A 20,578-nucleotide genomic window follows, 5' to 3' on the forward strand; every position below is an offset into this window, starting at 1 on the left:
GTACTTTGAGCAGTGTGCATGGGTATCCTGGAAGTGGATAGTCAGAAATGGCAAATACATTATGAATTGAACTGCTAGAAAACACTGCTAGATGTTTCTCACCTCTCTTTTGTTTTCAGGGCATGGCCTTTACGTTGCACGAACGACAGATGCTTGGGTTGCAAGGACTTCTGCCTCCTAAAATAGAGACACAAGACATTCAAGCCTTACGCTTCCATAAGAATTTGGCAAAAATGAACGACCCCTTGGAAAAGTAAGCTCTCCTCCAGCCTTGATGGTAGATAGGAATTGGTGTAAATGCATGTCATTGGAATAACCAAACGCACTTTCTTTGCCTCCGCTAGGTTTTCCAGTTGTGGGAAGTTATTTTCCATTTTGAGCAAACTGTTTTCATCAGTTAATTATGTAGCTAAATGAGATTGGGGAGCAATTTTGTAACGTTGCGTAGTCATGAGGTAACAAAAAAGAACATACGCAAATTTGCCAGTAGCACAGCTGCAGACTTACGGGGCAGCAGCTTGCTGGAGACCTTGCTGCTATGCTTCTATAATATGTAAGGTTTGGCCGGCAGGTTGTCAGAGCACAGAACTGTATATTTTTTTTTTTAGCTTTAGAGAACACCAGAAAAACATGTGTGAGTTTAGGTAAGTTAGGAACTTGCTAATTAGATGCAAAAAATAGTGTTTCTCCTATATTGTAATTATTGTTAGAAGGAAATTACAGCCTTAATATTTTGACATTCTTAATGAGTAATTCTTTGAGATGAATCTTTTTCTGTTGTTGTTTAATCCACTAGTTGGATGAAAAAAATATAAAGGGTTTTTGTTTTCTTAGAGTGGCATGTTTTTAGCATTTTGTTACCATTTTCATATAAACGTATGTGTATTTGCACATGAAAATATGCAGTCTCATAAGGGCAAGAGGAGCATTAGAGTGACTCAAAGCATACCGGACCACATCAAAACTCTGTTTTGTTCTCGTGACAACTGAGAGGTAACTTTTAAATCCGCATCATATCACCTGCAGATCCGAAAGGGTCAAATCATCTCCTATTGGCAAAGCGTCCAGTAGCTGTAACCTAAGATAATCCCTAATTCATCCTCTGTGTGCTGTCCAGTCAGCTAAACTGAATGTGAATTGGTACCTGATAGGCTGGCATATAAATTGGCAAAACTGAAGGTTTAACGTGCGCGATGAGTTCTGTCCTTCGAAGCAGACTTTTTTTTCTAGGAGTTGATTAGTTTTACAGCTGCGTCGATGTTAGGAGTAGGAAGACCTTACTGTCAAGACCTCCTGTTTTGGATGAAAAATTATTTCACCGATAATTTTTTTTAACAGTAATGAGACTCCCAGCTGCATCCTGCAATAAATCCATGGGTTATCTTATATCATAAGGCATGTTTGTGCCTTAATTTGTTAGCGTGCATGTATGTCATATCAATTATTTTTATTATCGCTGTTTAGTACTGCTACTCTTTCCTTTCCAACTTCTGTTTAGTTCTCAAAGCCCAGCTTGAGTGGAGGAAGGAATTTCATGAAGACAGAATATGGAGCAAGTTTGGTTTTTGCTTTGCCGTTTTTCACATTGTTTTACATAAGCATAAATGTGAAGCAGTTAATTTTTTTTCTTTTGCTTTATTACAGGTATATCTACATAATGGGAATCCAAGAGAGAAATGAAAAATTATTCTATAGGGTATTACAAGATGATATTGAGCGGTTAATGCCAATTGTATATACACCAACAGTAGGCCTTGCCTGCTCCCAATATGGACACATCTTCAGGAGACCAAAGTAAGAACAATAGATATATATTGCTACTACTTTTATTATTGTTTTCTCTATGTACTTCCCTGAGGTTTGAAAACGTTTTATTTCATTTTCCTTTGGATTTAGCTACACTAAAGTTAGGCTGATTCATTAGATGACAACTGAAGGCCCAGTTTATATTGGAAAAGACAACGGGAGAAGTAATGTGACCACATAAGTGCAGGGCTTCAGCCCTATTTCCAGCTCTCCCCAGGAGGCAGTACAGCTCTTGCATTCCCTGGAGATGGCTGTGACTTTCTCTAGCTCTTGAAATCATGTCTGTGGATCTGGATAGGAGCAGAGCATTCAGAGAAAAATATAGAAAGGGATCTCTGGAAGTCGTCTGGCCCGACCCTCTGCTCAGAAGAGCTGAATTCAGTTAGATTTGTTAGATATATTCCTCTGCACTGTTTGTAAGCACAAACCTGCACACAGTAAATGTGGAAACATGAGCACATGCCCACCTTGTACAGCGAGCACATCGGCAGATTTGCTGTAGGAAGCTCAGGCTAACAGTGGCACTGTCAGAATCGAAGCTGTGGCCAGTGTTTTCCCTCTAGAAGTGGCCAGGGCCCCCCATGCTGGAGAGGCTCTTACGATGGGCTGCAGAGCAGCAGGTCGTTCCGTCGTGGGTGCAGACGCACAGGCTGGTGAGCTGTGATTTAGGGAGAGTTCTTGGCAAAGCGGGGTTGGAGAGGTTGCAGCTTGAGGTGGCTCAGCAGATCCTGTTGGGTGCAGGAGAGCCCAACGAGAACTCGGGATGTGCTCCCTTTCTTTCCAGAACCAGCACTTTCCAAGTTATTTCATCTGTTACACCCTCCCCTGGGCCTTTCGTGCCCCCTTTGCTCCCAGCCACAAATGGCTCACTGCAAGCAGAGTAGATATCTAGTCGATTCTGTGCTTCTCCTCTGCTTCTTGCTGCCTCTTTTCCTCCCCTCTCCTTTTCTCGCAGCTTGGGAAGCTCTCTTCTGCTCTGGAGCAGACAGTTTGGTCAGTCCTTGTCTTTCCTTGCTTTTCCCTCTTCTCTCCTCCTGTAATGTTGTGAGGAGAGATGCACCAAAGTAAAACCAGGCCTAGGGTCATATCCCTTTCTTGTGTCCTTTCAGGGGAGAGTAGGTCCTGTCCTGTCCTGCTGAAGCAAACACCAAAGGTGTTTTATCCTAGTGGAGTATTTAAGCTGGCTCTCTGTGGTAGAGAAAAAAATCCAGGTAGCGTCATGCACAGTACTTTCTCTGCTTCCATTTTTTGTTTTAGAGTGTTACAGTAGCCAGATGGACTTAAGCATACGAGAAATTAATTGTCTTTTCACTCTTCTAGGTAATTGATTTCAACGCTTATTTTTATGAACGTTGTACTGTTCAAAATTTTGTTTTACAAAGCAAGGTGAAATTTCTAATTACCACCTGTAAAATATTTCTGCTTTGTTTTTTCTTTCAGAGGATTATTTATTTCTATCTCAGACAGAGGTCATATAAGATCAATTGTGAACAACTGGCCAGAGAATGACGTTAAGGTACTACTACTATATAATTCTTTTTTCTAATTGTTATTTAATCTGAGTTGAGCTTCTTAAAATTTTAATATTCAGAATATTTAATGGAAATAGTAATGCTACATAAGGCATCCTTGGCAGCTGTTTGACAACGGTGGCGAATACAGTTAATGAAAACAAGGCATTTCTTGAAGAGCTTATTCTGAATATGAGGTTTACGGTTTGAGTAAACAGTGATGATCAGAACTAGGTTTGCCAGTCTTTTTGTTTTACTTTATCATTCCATCTTGAGAGGTGCTGGGGGATGCACCTCTGGGTCTTATTTGTTATGTTACATAGCTGTGGGAGAGATTATCTTGTCCTCAGATAAGAACATAGGAGTGGTGGCTGGAAGACCCGGGTTTTGCCATTAATCTGTATGACCCAGCTAGGTCCAAAACCGCAAAGGCAGATGAGGTGGATAATACTCATCCAGGCTTCTTGCTGTCTGGATTTAAGGGTAGAAATCATAAACCTAAGGTACAAGGTTTATGGTACACTGTGTCGCTCCACACAGTGGCCTGGATTCTCCCCACTTAGCTTTCAGGGATTTGGGCAGTAGCTGTCAGCAAACAAAAAGGAGCAGAGCAGATTCTAACGTTATCTTGTCTACTTTCTGCTTGGGTGAAATGAGCAAGGAGTTAAGCATTATCACTTCAGTTAAAAACTTTTTTGTAATCTGTTCTTATTTTGTTTAATTGTATAAACATAACTGAATTTTTGCCTGGAAAAAGCACAGTTGATATTGCTGTAAATTCCAGCAGTCGTATATGACTTCACTTGTTTTCATTTGCAGGCTGTTGTTGTCACTGATGGAGAAAGAATATTGGGTCTTGGAGACCTAGGTGTCTATGGAATGGGAATTCCAGTAGGAAAACTGTGTTTGTATACGGCCTGTGCTGGCATACATCCAGATAAATGCTTGCCCGTGTGTATCGACGTTGGAACTGACAATACAGTGAGTTTGGCTGAAATTTGCTTGCCATAAACTATCCCTATAATAATTTAAAAGTATTTAGTACTGTAAGAGGAGATTTTTATTGAGCACTTTGTTTTAAGATGAAACCAAATATTTTGTTTAAAGGCAATTCGCTTTATAGTTATGTGTCAGTGACTGAAGCACTCCAGTTAATGTGACAGTGGAGTGGTGCATTTGGAAGTAATGTGAAGGCTGGCACACTGTAAAATAGACAGTCAAGTTGACCTGACTTTGAGAGGCTGGAAACGTGAATGAGATTTATTAAAGCAGTTTATTGTTCGCAGTATTGATTTGTTCCGTTGTAAAAGCAGCCATCACCAACCTCAAGTGCCAGCTGATGTTACTGAATGTTGATATAGACTGGAGGCAGTTAAAGTGGCTATATAAATGCAGTATCTTTGAGAACGGTGCGAAATGTGTTACTGTGGACACTTGAAAGTGTATATTGAGGAAGTGACTCATCCTGCTGCTCTCTTTGATTTATTTTTTTCAGACACTCTTGAAAGATCCGTTTTATATGGGCCTGTATCAAAAACGGGATCGCTCACAAGTCTATGATGACCTAATTGATGAGTTTATGGAAGCCATTACAGACAGGTATGATGCTGAATGTTCTGCGCAAGAATATGGCCAAAACGGCTGGCAGAAAGAACCCACGACACTGTCCTTGGAAGTCATTTAAGGAATAAAGATAGGACTAGAAGACAGGAGACATGGGCTGTCTTTCTAGTTCTGCAGTGATTTTTTTTCTGTGACTTGGAACATGCTGTTTGGGGTCATCTGTTAAGTACACGCAGAACGGAGATAGAATTTTGTTAGGCATTGAAAAGCCTGAGGAGATCTTCTGTCCAGAGATAACTGATTGGGTGCAGAATTTGTTTTAAAAGAATTTGTGTGTCTAGTGATAAGAATATTTGTCACGTTTTGTAGGTATGGCCAGAACACGCTTATCCAGTTTGAAGACTTTGGAAATCACAATGCTTTTCGTTTTTTGAGAAAATACAGAGAGAAATATTGTACCTTCAATGATGATATTCAAGGTATAAGCTTTGTTTATATTCATTAAAAAGATAGTCTGCCATGTAGATCTGTTCAGCTCTTCTCAGGTTTGTACTGCTTTTGTAGGAACAGCTTCAGTGGCCTTAGCAGGACTGTTGGCAGCACAGAGAGCCACTGGCAAACCAGTTGCAGAGCAGAAAGTGCTGTTCCTTGGAGCAGGAGAGGTGAGTTCTCCTAAGGTTTCTAGGACAGCAAAAGATTGCATTGTGTTATATTTTCTGGTTCTGTAAAATCTGGACGTTCACATCCTTGGAATTTTATTGCAGAACTCTGTATATAAAGGCCAGCTAAAACACATTAACAGAAGGGAGTACCTGCTTAAAGACGACTATTTGAAAGGCATTTAACATTTGCCAGGGCTCAGTTTTTCATGTTGCTACATGGACTTCTCAAAGCAGCAGGGACTGCTGGAAGGAGATTTTACCATGAAATTATGATTCAGTAAGAAAGGGGAAAGAAAGAGAAATGTTGCCAGCATCCACTTTCTGCCCTGTTGCCTTCTCTGTCCACACGGCCTCTATCACAGGCAGCAAGAGTGGAAGGAGGCGCAGAAAGCAGTTGGGCACAAAACGCTAGGCCATGGTTTCTTGGCAGGAGGGCTGCAGGAATAACTTGTTCTTAGTGTCCAGCTGGGTGTCTCTGCTGTAGCTGTTGAACTGGTACAGGCCCAGCATGGGACACAGTACCCAGAAAAGCTGCCTCTCTTCTTGCTTAAAGACGTGATGAAGTTGATCCCAGGAATCTGCCCCCATCTAGGCAAACGTTGCTTGTGTTTCAGAGCTGACTTAATAAATGATTTTTGTGGGGATCTAGAACGGGGTGGTGTTTGTGACGACAGACCCCAATTGTGGCTCATTTAAAAACAGCAGTGCTTTCATCCGTCAGGCTGCCCTGGGAATTGCAAACCTCATTGTTATGGCTATGATGGAAAGCGGTGTTTCTGCGGAGGAAGCCTACAAGAAAATATGGATGTTTGACAAATATGGTTTACTGATTCAGGTAGGGGTGTGTCAGGCCTGGAAACACCACGTTACACGTGGTCGGTGCTTTCCGTGGCCTTCTCACAAACAGCATCGACTTTAACCTGTAGGGCCGAGAACACATGGTAGATTCCAATCAAGAACCATTTACGCACCATGCTCCAGAGCTGATACCAAAGACATTTGTAGAGGCAGTGAACGTACTTCGGCCTTCAGCTATCATTGGTAAGTAAGGTTATTTTCATTTCTGTGTTTCCATCACTTGGTTATTTGCTGTGTTTGCTTTTGGCAGTATGGCCCCAAGGAGGTTGGTGACAGTGATCTGCGTTTCTGCTGAGATAAATAAGAAAAACTGAAGGCTGTTTTCTGCTTGCAAATATATTGAGCTGCAGTTTATCTCTCAGTGCATCCTTCACTGTAGCTGTGGTGCTCCTTCTGCAGCTTGTGAGGTTGTTAGCTGCTTGCTCTAGTCTGTATCCAGCTAGTCCGTGACCTTGCTTAGAACAACTCTGAGCGTGTTCTCAGAGACTGCATGGCCACAATGAACTGAAACTTCCAGTGAAGGGCAGTAAGAATCTTATTAAATATCAGAATACACTTCTTTTCCCAGACGTATTCCCTACACCAGCAACAAGGGAGAGAACAGAGGCACGAAACCACTATTTTCTGATAAACGGGAGTCCCCTAACTTAAGTAAAATATATTTATTTATTTATTTATTTTTGCCTTCCTCCCTTTCCCCAGTCCAGCTTTTCTGGCCAGAACCTGCCAGCAGCATGACTTGAAGCTGTTTCATACTGCAGTCCCTGGTCAACAGTACCTATAAGGTCACTGACATATATATGGCCTCCTTATATATGTGTTGATTTATAACTGTGGCTGCCCCCAGAGCCCAGATGGGATTACAAGTGTTTCCTGTTACAATTCTGTAATTTCCTTTGCATGTCATTTTTGGGGCGGAGGGGACATTTTCTGGACTGAGTAGCTGCCCTTGAGTCTCTATCCGGTGTGTTCGTTTTTATGTGTTTGTATCTATGTGTTCAGGTGTGGTCAGAAATGCCAACGTGAAGAGAAAGTGCATTGCACAGTTAACACCCAACTAGGATGAATCATCCTCAGAGAGCTGCAGTCACCTCTTCCTTATCCAGGACAGCGATAAGCATTCTTTACGCAGATCAATACAAAAAAAAGCATGTAAAATAGGCTTCAGGAACACGTTAATTAGATGTTCCTGTGAAGAATGAGATTTTTAAGCAGCCAGTATCAGAGCAGCGCTTGGTCTCTCTCCCGTGGAATGAAAAGGCTGTGATAGTTTGCTCAGAGTCTTTGGAGGTGACAAGGCCTTAATCTATAATCAGCATCATCCGACCTGGGGTAGTTGAATATTGATTCCGTCTTTGTGTATTCCCCTGTACTCCAGGAGTTGCAGGAGCTGGGCGGCTTTTCTCACATGAGGTGATCAAAGCAATGGGCTCTATCAATGAGCGACCCATCATATTTGCACTAAGTAACCCCACAGTGAAAGCTGAATGCACAGCAGAGGAAGCATATACGTTAACAGAGGTATGTGATGTTTTGAAACATTGACCTATTGGGCCCTTGCTGATAGAACTGTTTACTGACAGTGAGAATGGAAAAGCTCCTCAGATTATTAGGTACCGTTTCTTCATGTAGTAGCAGAGTTCTTTCTTGTCGTCTTGAAAAGTAAATTGAGGTGATTTGAAAAGCAACCTTGATTTTTAAATAATGACATGCTTCGAAGCTTAAAATAGCCTAAATCCTGTTGCTTCTTTTTTGAGAAGGGACCATTAGGTACTGAGTGTTTCGTAGCTTTGATCAATTTCCCCTTTCCCACCAAATTTTGTATCATTTTCGTTTTATAAAGCAGCAGCTTCTGTTAACATCAAAAGAGAGATTAGGTACAGCCTTTAAAATATAATGGCTGTCATGTTGTAAATAAAGTTCCTGAGGCAGCAAACGTCCTTGCATCTGATCAAGACTTCTGCTTTGCACTCAGTCATTTCCTGGTGTTTGCAGGTCAGAGCTCATATCATTAACAGTGACCCATGAAGACCTGTGCTTTGAGCACAGGCCTCTGCTGCTGACCCTCTGTCCTCGCGTTCCCCTGTCACCACGCCTGTATCTCATACCCTGGCGCCACCAGAAGTTGAAAGGAGTGAACTAAGTATAAATGCATCTCGTTTTGCACTCTCATCCCAAAGCAATTATGCTGTGGCTTTGGGGGGTTTTGTTGCGGGTTTTTGGTTTTGGGGGGTTTTTTTGTTTTTTTTTTTTTGGAATAACACTATCACCAGCGTATTTCAGGGTAAGCATATTCAGATTTAGGGTTTGTCTTTAAGAAAGTAAGTCTTTTATCCTTCTGCACAGCTTTTATATAAAACTAATCTTTGAAGAGAGCCTGAGGAGAAAGAGGTGGGGGGCAAGGGAGCAGTATCAGGCAGACAGTGCTAGCTTTAACACTTTGAACTGGCTGGTAATTCCTTTCCTTTAAATCTTAGGTTCCAGCTCGCTGTGATCTCTCCCCTGTCCACAGGGCCTGCTTGAAGACTTCAGGGGTGGGGCTTGTGAAAAGACTTTTTTTTTTTTAAATACAGCCCCAAATCAAGTGACTCATATATGTAAAAGTGAGTGGGTGGAGATCTTTTCTTGTTTCTTGATGCGGAAATGTGAACTACTTCCTTCCAGTGTTAGTGTGGTTCTCAACATTAAGATCTCATGTATGGTGTGGTATTACCTTCACAGAGAAAAAGGAAGGGTAGAGCTTTCTTCCCCAGCTGGGGCTCAGACTCTCGTCTGTGTTACTAGGCCTGTCAGTTTGGAGGGAACTATTGCTGCAGAGGTTGGCAGGTCAAGAGGGAGCTCTGGGCAGAAATAACAGCCTCTGGGCAAAATCTAGACCTTAGCTTTAAATAGTAAATGAAAATGAAGATTGTTTAGTCTCTCTCAGATGTTTTGCATCTGGGGATTAGCCAGAATAGTAAGAGTTACTTAGGCAATGTTTCAGGATAAAAAATTCACAGTTCCAATATCTTGAACTGAAAGTACACAGGAGTTAATTATGGAGCCAAGCCATTAGCATAGCACTACTGGCGTCTCTGATGGTCACAGGAGGAAACTTACTCTAAAACTGTTTGAGGGAGGGTCAACCTCAGTTTTGCTTGCACGTTTCAATGTGCTCTAGGTGACCCTGCTTGAGCAGGGGGGTTGGCCTGGATGATCTCCAGAGGTCCCTTCCAACCTCGACCGTTCTGTGATTCTGTGAAATCCGCTACTCAAGCAGGGTCACCTAGAGCACATTGCCCAGGATCGCGTCCAGACGGCTTTTGAATATCTCCAGGGAAGGAGACTCCACCACCTCTCTGGGCAACCTGGTCCAGTGCTCTGTCACCCTCACAGGAAAGAAGTTTTCCCTCGTGTTCAGACAGAACTTCCTGTGCTTCAGTTTCTGCCCGTTGCCTCTTGTCCTCTTGCTGGGCATCACTGAGAAGAGTCTGGCCCCATCCTCTTGACAACTTCCCTTCAGATACTTGTACACGGGCACTGCAGGCTGAACAGGCCTGTAGTTTCCTGCGTCGTCCTCCTTGCCCCTGTTTGAAGATTGGAGTGACACTGGCTTTCTTCCAGTCCTCAGGCACCTCTCCTGTTCTCCATGACCTTTCAAAGATGATGGAGAGTGGTGTAGCAATGATGTCTGCCAGCTCCCTCAGCGCTCGTGGGTGCATCCCATCGGGGCCCATGGACTTGTGGGTGTCAAGTTTGCCTAAATGACCTCTGACCTGATCCTTCTCCACCAAGGGAAAGTCTTCCTTTCCCCAGACTTTCCCTGACCCTGGAGACCAGGGAGATTCCTGAGGACTGGCCTTAGCAGTAAAGACTGAAGCAAAGAAGGCATTCAGTGTCTTTTTATAAAAAAAAGATCAACAAAACAATAAATGTTTTCTGGGAACAAACTCGCTTTTCCTTCGTCCCATCGCTATATGTTGAGTCTCCAGGAGGAGGACGTATACTTCAGGGTGTTTGTCACCATCAGGTGCAGAAGCAAGATAGAGCTAGTTAGATTCAGGTGTGGTAAAACGTCTTTACTGAAGTAGCTGTGTAAAAATCATGCTGTTTAAAACAGCTTGTGCCCAGTGGAGAGAGAGGCTCTTTGTTTTTTCTCCTGTATTGAGTCCGTATGTCCTTTCAGCCATGATTTTCCGTGAACTGCTGTTTGTACGTGTGGGCCATTTGGGTTGCAAATATTCCTGCTCAGTAAATGAAAAGGTGCAACTGTTCCAGTCTTACTGGTAAATTTTCCAATGACTTTGACGCTTTAGACTTTTCTCTCTATCTAATGTTTGGTTTTATAATGCTCTGTAGTTCTCTGAAATGTGCTCAATACAACACAAATGTACTCAGTTTACCCACAGTTCTCCCTTCAAAATGTGATAATATCCTTCCCTTCAAGCTACAGTAGTTGCCTAGAAAATCCTCTCCAACATTGCTTGCTTTGTCATTTAACTAACAAAGTTTGGCAGTTAATGGTGATAAATGTCATCCCTGTGCATCTCCCAACCTCAGAAGTAGCTAAGATTTCAGACGAGCCAGGTTTGGCTAAGATGGGAAGTGACTAATGAAATGAAGAAGCCATCACTGACCTTTCACCGCTTATTGTTTTTCCACTAGGTGGCACCTGTAAAGGCATGACTGTGCTTTAGTGTCCTCTGCCACCCTGCAGGAAGTGTGGGCTTTTTCTGTGTTTTAATATTCATTGTCTTTTGATCCTGTCCTCAAACGCATCCATATGTTCTACTACTACCTATTGTACTGGGTATACCCTACTCGTGTGTAGTGGTCATGGGGAGACTTAAATATTTTGAAATAATGTTATCTTCATTATCCAAGAGAAAGTCAAATTTTTTCACTTACCGGGTTTTGTTGCTTGAGGAAAGGGTTATTTCGGTGGAGGATATATTTCGCATTCAAAACTCTGGATTGGTTTTAATATTTCTTGCTGGTAACAATTATTTTCAAAAGAACAATAAGGAAATTGCATTATTCGCTCCTCTCAGAGCTCCCATTTCTCAAAGACAGTATGATACGGTAGTCTTCTCCTTGCCCCCCCCCATCAGTAAACAAGTGACCTTTCCTAGTTTACTTATATTTCAGTCTCCTTTGGAAGTGGCCATTACTCTGCTCTTCTCGTACAATCCTCAAGGTGGTGGGTCCTGACTTGTGGCTGAGGTTCCTGATTAATGCTCTTATACTTAACACATAATAATTTGTTTTGTATGCAAGTAGTTCCTCCTAAGTCTTTGCTGTCTCGAAGAGCAATGGATGTTAAAACAAATAGGTGTCTTTCATTCCCTTGGAGAGCTGCACAATTCTTCTTTTGCCTTCCAGAGGTTTGCAGGAGGAAGAGGTGCTCACTGCTTTTCTTATCTCTTCCAGGCTGTGGTGTGCTCTACTGGGAAGCACGGGTTTGGTTGTTGTCACATGGGGAATCTAGGGATTTGAGTCAGCAAGGCATTTCAGTATGCGCTTTTGTCCAGTTGCATTCAGTAGGGCCGTTTTGCCTTTTGCGGTTTGGCTGTGCGCTTTGGTACCTTGCTGAATCAGTCCCAGAGCTGACTGGGAGCAGTAGGACTCGGGCATCCCTGTGTTTCATAATGATTTTATTGCTCCGTAACGCAGGCTCTTTTGGAGCTGACTGGCAAAAGCCGTGGTTATTCTTTTCCCCTCCACAGGGACGATGCTTGTTTGCCAGTGGCAGTCCCTTCGACCTGGTGACCTTGAAAGATGGACGAATCTTCAAACCGGGCCAGGGGAACAATGCTTACATCTTTCCAGGTAATAAAATTCTCTTCTGCTAGTCTTTAAGACTAGGCTATTAGCACCTCTAATCATGCTCTCTTGCTGCACTAGGCAGTTAGTGAAGCTGCATAAAGATGTGTTCGCAGCACTGAGAAGTTTAACTACAGATGAGACTTAGTCAGTGAGAAGAGCGAATGAAAGAAAATCAGTTAAGGGTGGGTGCCAGGCACGTGGGGTTACGTGTGTGACATGCGCGCAGTGAGCTCACCCAATTGGATGCTTCTAGGAAAACAGAAGGGTGTTACTGAAGTCTCTCGCTCCTGCTGCATGAGTTCCTCTGCTTGTTTTGGGGGGGAAGGAGAAAGTAAGCATCTATACGCTCCTCTTTGAGTTACATCTGCACAAGTGAGGGTACGAAAGAGGTATTAGGGATATTTCCCTGCCTTCCCCTTTCCTTTCTCTCCCTTTCCTCCCCCAACTCCTAAGCTCTAACCCCCTGTCCAAGGCCACCTCTTATGGCAAATGACTGGCACACGTGGTAATCGTCTTGTGAACGTGCATAGAAAGCTGTGGGAAGACTTTTAAAAATAACATTCTAGATGACTTTCAGCTTCTCAGCAGCAGGCTGCGTATTTTAAAATGATGTGGCCCTAATTGGCAATAATTTTATTGTAGGCGTGGCTCTCGCTGTGATCCTCAGCAGTGTTCGACATATTAGTGATAAGGTTTTCCTAGAGGCTGCTAAGGTAAGTGTGGAAGCAGAGTAGGCTGTAGCTTCTGACACAAAGGTGGATGACATGACAGGTTTTCTGAGATGTCTCAAATCTTGCTGAAAACTATGTGATTTCCTATTCCCTTTGGAGGGGATAAAACCAACAGGAAAACACGTTTTTTGGTCAAGCAAGATTGTGGAAGGTGTCTGCTTCCTGTGAAAATGTTTTCATCCAGAAACTGAATACCCAAATATGAAATTTGTCCATGGGTAAAGGTGCCTCCCTGCCTCGTGGGACTGGAGGCCTGCCTGCCTTCTTTCTCGTTGTCCTCTCGGGGTCCCGCAGCTGGCCGGGGTGCTCAGGGACACGCGTAGCCCCAGGGCTCCCGAGCTGCACTGCCTTTCTGCTCTGGAGCAGGAGCTCCTAAAAAAACATTGGAGTAGCCACTGAATCGAGTGGTATGTGGGCACCCCTGCAGTCGTGTTGTGCTCTTGTAACCTCCACTGTTACGGGTAGCTCAGCCTCAAAAATAGGATCTCCTTTCTGCTAAATGCTCGCAAGCAGAATTTGCTGATACGGACACAGATTGCAGTGTCGACCTTTGAGAACATTGAGAAGTGAGGTGTCTTATTCTACTGCTTCGGAGAACTCTGATAGTAAAGAATGCTGCAACTTGTTTCTCTCATGCATTTTAGCGCGTTATTGATCCCATGCAGGATGCAGTAAATAGGAACTCGTTTGTTTTTCTAATTCAGGCTTTGACAGAACAGTTGACTGATGAAGAACTTGCGCAAGGAAGACTTTATCCTCCACTGTCTAATATCAGGGAAGTTTCTATTTATATTGCCGTCAAGGTGAGTATGAAGCATAAAAGTGGACTGGACTAAAAGTGTTGTATGCGTATATTTACTTAATGAGTTTCACAGCATGATACCTGGACACTAGATGCTTAGGCACAGAAAACCCAGACCTGTTTTTGTGCCATTAATAAGGAACGCTTATAAAAACGTTGGCTTTGCTGGATTCTTCAGTTTGGCAGTGATCATTGGTCAAAATTAGGCTCCTTTGGTTTTTGAAATGAAGTTTCCAGATGCCTGATACGGCATTCAGGAATTGTAAAAAGACTTTGGTATTTGCCTGTGTTCAATCTGTGAAGTCCTAAACGTTTTTCCAGAGGAAGTCCAAATGTTACATGAATGTAGTGAAAGGCACAAACTGCATGGTGATTTAACTTTACAGGTTATGGAATTTTTGTACGCGAACAACATGGCTTTCCACTATCCTGAACCTGCAGACAAGAACCATTACATTCGATCAAAAGTTTGGACCTACGAATATGAATCCTTCATGCCAGATGTGTATGACTGGCCTGAGTCTAAAGTACACTGATGCACCAGAAGATAGCACTCCTCAGGCAGCATCTTCTACTCTGCAGGGATCCCTTTTTCAGACCAATTTAAATCGTGACTTTTGAGACTTGTAATTTATTTTCTCTCATTTTGTTGTCTTTTTCCCCCTCTCCCTTGTTTTTCATTTGACGTAGATTTCTCCCCATCTTCCCAAGTATCTGATGATACCGTGTGGGTGATGGCATCTGTCACATAACTGATAGAGCTCTCCAGAATTAATGTAAATAATGATACTGCGTTTCTAGCTTAGAGCCCTCACCACACTAAAGAATTCCAATAATGATGTTTTAGCTGCATGCGTACTATAATGAATTATAGCTCTCTCCACACTGCTGATTTCCAGAATCATTTATTTCTGCTTTTAATAATCAGTCTTCTGTCTAATTCTCCTGGTGTTGTCACACTGCATTATTTGTGACATCATAAGAGAATTTGTCAAGAAAAAATAAGGACAGCTTAAGACGAATCTAGCGGTCTAGCGGGCTTTCTGTGTTGTCTGATGATTAAAGATGCACACGTCCAGGCTTCCTTGCTTCATTGGCTGCTCTGTTTTTTTGAAAGTGCTTTGAAGAGCCGTGTGGTGTGCACATGTAGAATCGGCAGCAATATTTGTATTCTGAATTTTCATCATTGTGTGAAATCTCCTATCGGGAAAAATAGGAACTAGTTACAATGTATCCTTGGAAAGTCTGAAAATAATATTAATCACTTACTGACTTTAAAAAACAAAGCTATGCTGTTGCATTAGAAATTGCGTCGTATAAAGGCAGAACCTGAAGTAACGTGCAGAAATCTTTTAGAGGGATTGTTGAGAGAGATCTGCGTTAGACTCCAAGGTGATGTGCCAAAGGACTTTTGTTTCATTTGTTTGGTTTTTTTCAGGTTCTGTTTCTTCTAAGTAAATTGGCAAGATCGTTTTCTCTCTTTAGCTGCATAACTTTGTTTTCACCAAAGGACTTGTTTTTAATGTTTTTGTGATACCACTGACTTGAAGGGCTCCTTAGTGGACTTAGTTGCCACTTTGAACGAAAGACTCCTTCCCCACAAGCTGAGGAAGCTAAACCAGAAAGTGTTCCAGGCAGCTGTTGACATGCACGTTTACAGAAGTTTGACTGACTGTTTCTTGGGATTTCAGTTCAGCGTACTTTTAGTTTGACCGCAGTGAACGTAAGACGTGAAAGATCTAATGCTCAGCAGTTTTAAGTTGATTACTTGATCCTCCTCACTCCCTTTACAGGCTTAATTTGTCAGGTATTTTGTAAGAAAACAGAAATTGCTAGTTTGATTTTTGTCGCTGTTTCCTCGCAGTGGTAGTACTGCACATTTGCTACAGATATCACAATGTGCATTCCTTTTCATTTTGTTCACATCTGCTTTGAATTGCCCTCCATTATTTTATATCAGCATGCAACAACAAATTTTTGTAGTTACTGTCTCCGACTTCTCTAAATCTAGCCTCTCTAAAAAGCAATAGAGCAGAGAGTGGAACAGAAGTGGAGATGATGTGCCCTCCCGTACTTTGTTGCAAAAAGACAAAAACTTGACAAAAATAAATACATGTAAAAAAGTTGTACTGACCAAAAAAAAAAAAGGGGGGGGGGGAGGGAGTAGATTTAAAACGGGTGTACTGGCAAACTTGAAGACAGAAACCAAAGAGATGAAGTAAATCGTGCTCAGAATTTACCCATGGCAAGCAAATGTCTCATGCCCTCATTTATATTGGAAAATGCATTCTCTTCAGAACTAAGTAAAATCGGGCCAAAATAGAACAGGAAATACAGACTCTGTAACCCCTTAAAAAGACGCGGTCTCTTGGTTATTGCCTAGTCCCTGATTTTAATAGAAAGAAGTATTAGGGGAAAAGGACAGTAAACTTTTGGAAGATTTCACCTAAGCGAGGGAAGAAGACTGATTATATAAACACAGAAAGCAGTGACATAGGGAAAAAAAGCCATATTCAAACTGTGGTGAAATGCTGTCTGGTGAGGCTCTAAATGCTACATTGCCAAGTTGTGTGATTTATGTGGTTTGCAACTTATCTGTGCAAGTATATATACAAAAAAAAGACCAACACACACACGATGTTTTTACAAAGAATGCTTTTTTCATCTATTTTTGCTATGCTTAGTTTTTAGTGTATTTAAATATGTGGTCTTACTGAAAAATTATTTATTTAGTGTACAAATTATTTTTACCTTTTGAAAATTCAACCCGTGCTGAAGCACGGACTGAAAGCCTGTTGTAGCGTGTCAGTGAGGTTCTGCATCGTTGTGCTAAAGCATATCAGCAGCGCGCGCTTCCTCGCTGCTTCTGACGAAATATTGAGTAGAAGAGCAACAGATATCCCATGCGCTGATCTTGTGCCCTGGCTGAGACCGACTGCAGAGGCAGGGCAGTCGCTCAGTAAATATAACTCGGTGTTACAAAATAAAGATCTACATCCATCTATTCGGTCTTGATTTTTTTCAGGCAGTGAGTGCAGCCATCATTTATACAGTGGGCACTGACAGCACTCAGGGTGTCAGAACATCTGGTACTTGGGAAAATAATATTCCCGGCTCACAACAGGAGCCTTGCTTTGGGCAAGCGTGGTTTCGTTTCCCAGAGGAAGCTACCAAACAGACAATTGGCAGTGGCTTGTGTCAAGGACAGGGAAGACTCCTGTTTTGCGAAAAGCAGTTCTTTCTCCTCCTGGCGTGGGCTGCCTGCTGTCTTCTCTGTGCGGAGGCCAAGAGGCGTTGTTCAGAACTGGCTGATAGTGGGATTTTCCTAGCTGTAAACGTTACTAGATACTTTTATGAAAATCCCACTGCACAGGTGAGGAAAAACTTAGTCGTGTTTTTACTTTCATCTTTAACTGACTGTGAGGCTCTAGTTACGATACAGTCATCCCCCAGCGCGGCTGTAGGTGTTCCCAAGGTCTGGAGTAGCGGGGTCCTGATTGCGTCTCCCTAATCCGTCCCAGTTATGTCAGCTAAGAGGTCCCAGCTAGGCTTCATCTGCACGCACATCTGTGTGCTTTGTTTAGTCAGGCTCTGTTGGTCATCTATAGCTCGAAATAGAGACAATGTAGGATTTTGCCGTCAACTTACAGCCATTGTTTTCCATTTGCAACAGGTAACATGTCACAAACTTCTAAGTGTTTCACTCTTCCATCTTTCTCAGAATGCTTTTAAGTAGATTGATCTTCAGATTTGATGAACTCTTCAAATCTAATTAATCTTTGAATCAATTAGCTAACTGTTAATTGTCAGTTAACTAATTAATTAACTGTTTGTCTTGCCACTTAGGAAGGAACCACAGTATCCCTTTTCATATTCTACTTAATCTGAATTTTTTTTTCTTTGCAGGCTTTATCAAAAGCATTTATTAATCTGTATCAGTACAGAAAGTTCTCTTAGGCAGCATGCAAAGACCAAAAGCTTTCACCAGGATGCGTTTTGTAACACTACATAGTGTAAGTTAAGCTTATATTATTTTTTGAAAATTTTTGCCTAAACGATGACTAGTGGTGCAGCTCTAGTGACTTTTGCCCTCTGAGTGGTATAGAAATATGTCTTTCAGGTCTCTTCTGTTAGATTCTATTCTGGAGTTAGAGAACACTTGAGAGAAAAATACTAAGCATCAAAAACTCCCATTAAAGTCAGCAGAGCTGAGGATGCTTAAGTCTTTTTCAGGACTGGCCCAAGACTTGCTCCTGTGAAATCAACAGGAGCAGGATATGTACAGAAACATCTACGTGAGGAGAAGTGGAAGGTCTTTAAAAAGAAAAGTAGCTAAGGGAGCGTAGCCTCACTTTATGAAACACCTGTGTTCTTGTTCAAAGACGTTACAAAGGTTTGTGTATTCCTGAAGCGTATGCCAGTGTGCCAACAGCTGACGTGTAGAGGAAGATTATTAAAATGTAGTGTCTGGTTATATTTGAAACCAAAAGTGTGACTTGCCACCCAAGTTCTTCTTGGATATGTTTGTTAATGGTGATGTTTCATGATGTCGTCGTTTGTTTTCCAAGCTTACAGTGAAGTGATGCTTTACATGCAGATCAGTGTTTAGCAGGTTTCCCTGCGGTAGGTGTGTGCGTTCTCTGTACTGTCTTCGTCAGCACGCTGTTTTGCAGGAGGGGGGTGACGTAACCCAATGTCATGCTCTTCTGATAGAAACTGTAAGTAAGGGACAATATACCTTGTATTTTTTTTTCATTAGCAGCCCTGTTTAGTGAATGCTCCAGTAGGAGAATTGGGATCAGTACTGTTGTACAGCTACAACTATGAATTTTAGTTCAGCTGACTCTGGATTTAATTGAAATTCAAGTTGTGTTCTTTCATTTGGGGCTTGCGCCAGCTTTCCTCGATGTTAAAGGTGCAGATGTTAGTGTCTCTGTGATTTAGATAAAGTAACCTACCAACTTTCAGACAGGGACTGTAAGAACAAAAACAGTTTGGGCTTCAGTTCTGTCTTGGCTATTAATGCTATTCTTGAATTCAAGAAGAAAACCACTGTCATTGTAGGATTTTTTTTTAAAGCTGATGCTCACTGTTACAAAGCATACTGCTTGCTACCCTCTTTTGTAACACATGTACATAATATGCAAGGACTGGTACTATCTTGAATACTGGAGCAAAGAGAAAATCTAGAACAAAGCTCTAATTACAGCCACTTGGCAGCTGAATTTGATGAACGCCGTTCAGTTGCCTCTGGTGAAGGGACGTGTAATTCTGTATGAGTCTACCTTGACCTACCTGCCTACCTACTCTTGAAATGTTATGTTACCATGGTATCAGAAAGCCTGCAGATGTTCTCAGTGAGACACGAAGACAGCTCAGCACGCTTCAGGCCTCTGCTGCCCGTCATCGCTCTCCGAAGCGCCAGCACTCGGTGACGATGCAGCTTGCTCGCGCCTGCTCCAGAGGGATGTGTGCTAACAGCTGGATCACGTGTGGGGGATTCGATATCTTGTGGTGTAGCGGACCATGGCTAGAACTCATTAAAACCTCTCTTGGGTCAGGTTTTTGACTTGCCAGCGCTGAGAGAGCTCTCTGTAGGGAGTGCACATATATATTCCACGCGCACAAAATGGGCACTGGACTGAACTGAACATTAACCCTCCGAGTACCTCGGGCTTTGACTTACCCGTCCTTTAAATAGCTCCTTTCTAATAAAAACGGAAATAAAAATACTCTTCAGACTGCGCAAACATAGCAAGTTTGTCAGTTTTTCAGGAAATAAAGATGATTTTGCCATTTTATCGTAAGCACATCTATCTTACACAAGTAAACGTAACTCTGTATTGCAATGCTTGTGACGACAATTCCAGTCTAATCTACCTAAGGGTTGACTTAATCTAGGAGGGTCATTGCTCAGCTGAAACTAAACTTGTATTTAAATGTAAACTGTTTGGGTTTTTTTTTTTTTTTCTCCTTTATATAATATTGTAACCGTTGAATGTGTGTTCCGGTCTTCTATTTTCTTAGTAAAATGCATTCTCTTTGCCTAAATGACATCTGATTTTATTTATTCTAAAACAGTAATGCTTGGTGTATACAGAATTGGTACGAAATTACCTACAATAGTCACTTTTTTCCCTCGTTTTTTTCCTTAAAAGAGATTTCTGTCCCTTGTAAGCGATCAACAAACAAAACAGGTACTTAGACCTTCAGCTAAACAATTAATATTTTACCTCAAAACAGTTTTTCTGGAAATAATACATCTGTTTTACCATACTTTACCTTAGTCCCCTTAAAGGGACTTGAGTATTGTCATCTGCGTTTGACCAGACGGAGAGAGCGAGTCTTACAGGGGAAGAAGCTTGTCCGCCCCCTGGGCACGCTGGGGTCCCGGATGCTGCGCTCTGCCCTCGAGTTTCTTGATTAATACAGTCGGCGTCTCATGAGACAGATGCTCCGATGACAAAGCACGTCTCGGGTCGTCGTGCCTGCCCAATCCTGCAACATCAAGGCTCGGGATTTAGGGGAAAGGACTTGGTTAGGGAGTAAAATTTGCTGCGAGTTATCAGGGCGCAGGTGGGGGGTGGTTTTTTTGGTTCGTTTTTCAGGATGTCAATGTTACCGCGTATGCGTGCCTTAATACTAAGACGAAGCTGGTTGCAGCCGCGAGCACCCAGGGCGGCTGCGTCCCGCCGTCGTCGCCCGGAGCTGGGAAATCTTTCCAACGCCAAGTTTTTAACAGGCCCCGACTTTCACGAGCCGAAAGGGCCCGACAGAAAACCCGGGTGTATTTGGCTTGCGGTTGACACGGAGGCCAACTGGGAGGAACGGATGCCGCAG

The 20,578-nt window shown here is 42.4% G+C and overlaps 1 protein-coding gene across 14 annotated transcripts in view; it reads left to right on the forward strand.

Annotated features, from left to right (window-relative positions):
- LOC138060820 (NAD-dependent malic enzyme, mitochondrial-like) overlaps positions 1-19,792 on the forward strand; it is a 37,492-nt gene extending 17,700 nt beyond the window's left edge. For 12 of the 14 annotated variants that reach the window (XM_068925178.1, XM_068925170.1, XM_068925168.1 and 9 more), the window contains 14 exons: positions 120-253; positions 1,645-1,794; positions 3,247-3,322; positions 4,137-4,298; positions 4,813-4,916; positions 5,250-5,359; positions 5,445-5,542; positions 6,264-6,377; positions 6,469-6,583; positions 7,779-7,921; positions 12,106-12,208; positions 12,848-12,918; positions 13,641-13,739; positions 14,125-19,792. In XM_068925178.1, the coding sequence (XP_068781279.1) occupies positions 123-253; positions 1,645-1,794; positions 3,247-3,322; positions 4,137-4,298; positions 4,813-4,916; positions 5,250-5,359; positions 5,445-5,542; positions 6,264-6,377; positions 6,469-6,583; positions 7,779-7,921; positions 12,106-12,208; positions 12,848-12,918; positions 13,641-13,739; positions 14,125-14,274 (1,626 nt within the window). In that variant the 5' untranslated portion in view covers positions 120-122 and the 3' untranslated portion in view covers positions 14,275-19,792. Of the gene's footprint in view, positions 1-119; positions 254-1,644; positions 1,795-3,246; positions 3,323-4,136; positions 4,299-4,812; positions 4,917-5,249; positions 5,360-5,444; positions 5,543-6,263; positions 6,378-6,468; positions 6,584-7,778; positions 7,922-8,877; positions 9,004-12,105; positions 12,209-12,847; positions 12,919-13,640; positions 13,740-14,124 lie in introns of those variants that run through there. The other 2 variants (XR_011137355.1, XM_068925179.1) reach the window with 2 other exon arrangements.
- The last annotated feature ends 786 nt before the right edge of the window (positions 19,793-20,578 follow it).

This window comes from Struthio camelus, chromosome W (genome assembly GCF_040807025.1).
Source record: "Struthio camelus isolate bStrCam1 chromosome W, bStrCam1.hap1, whole genome shotgun sequence".
NCBI lineage: Eukaryota > Metazoa > Chordata > Aves > Struthioniformes > Struthionidae > Struthio > Struthio camelus.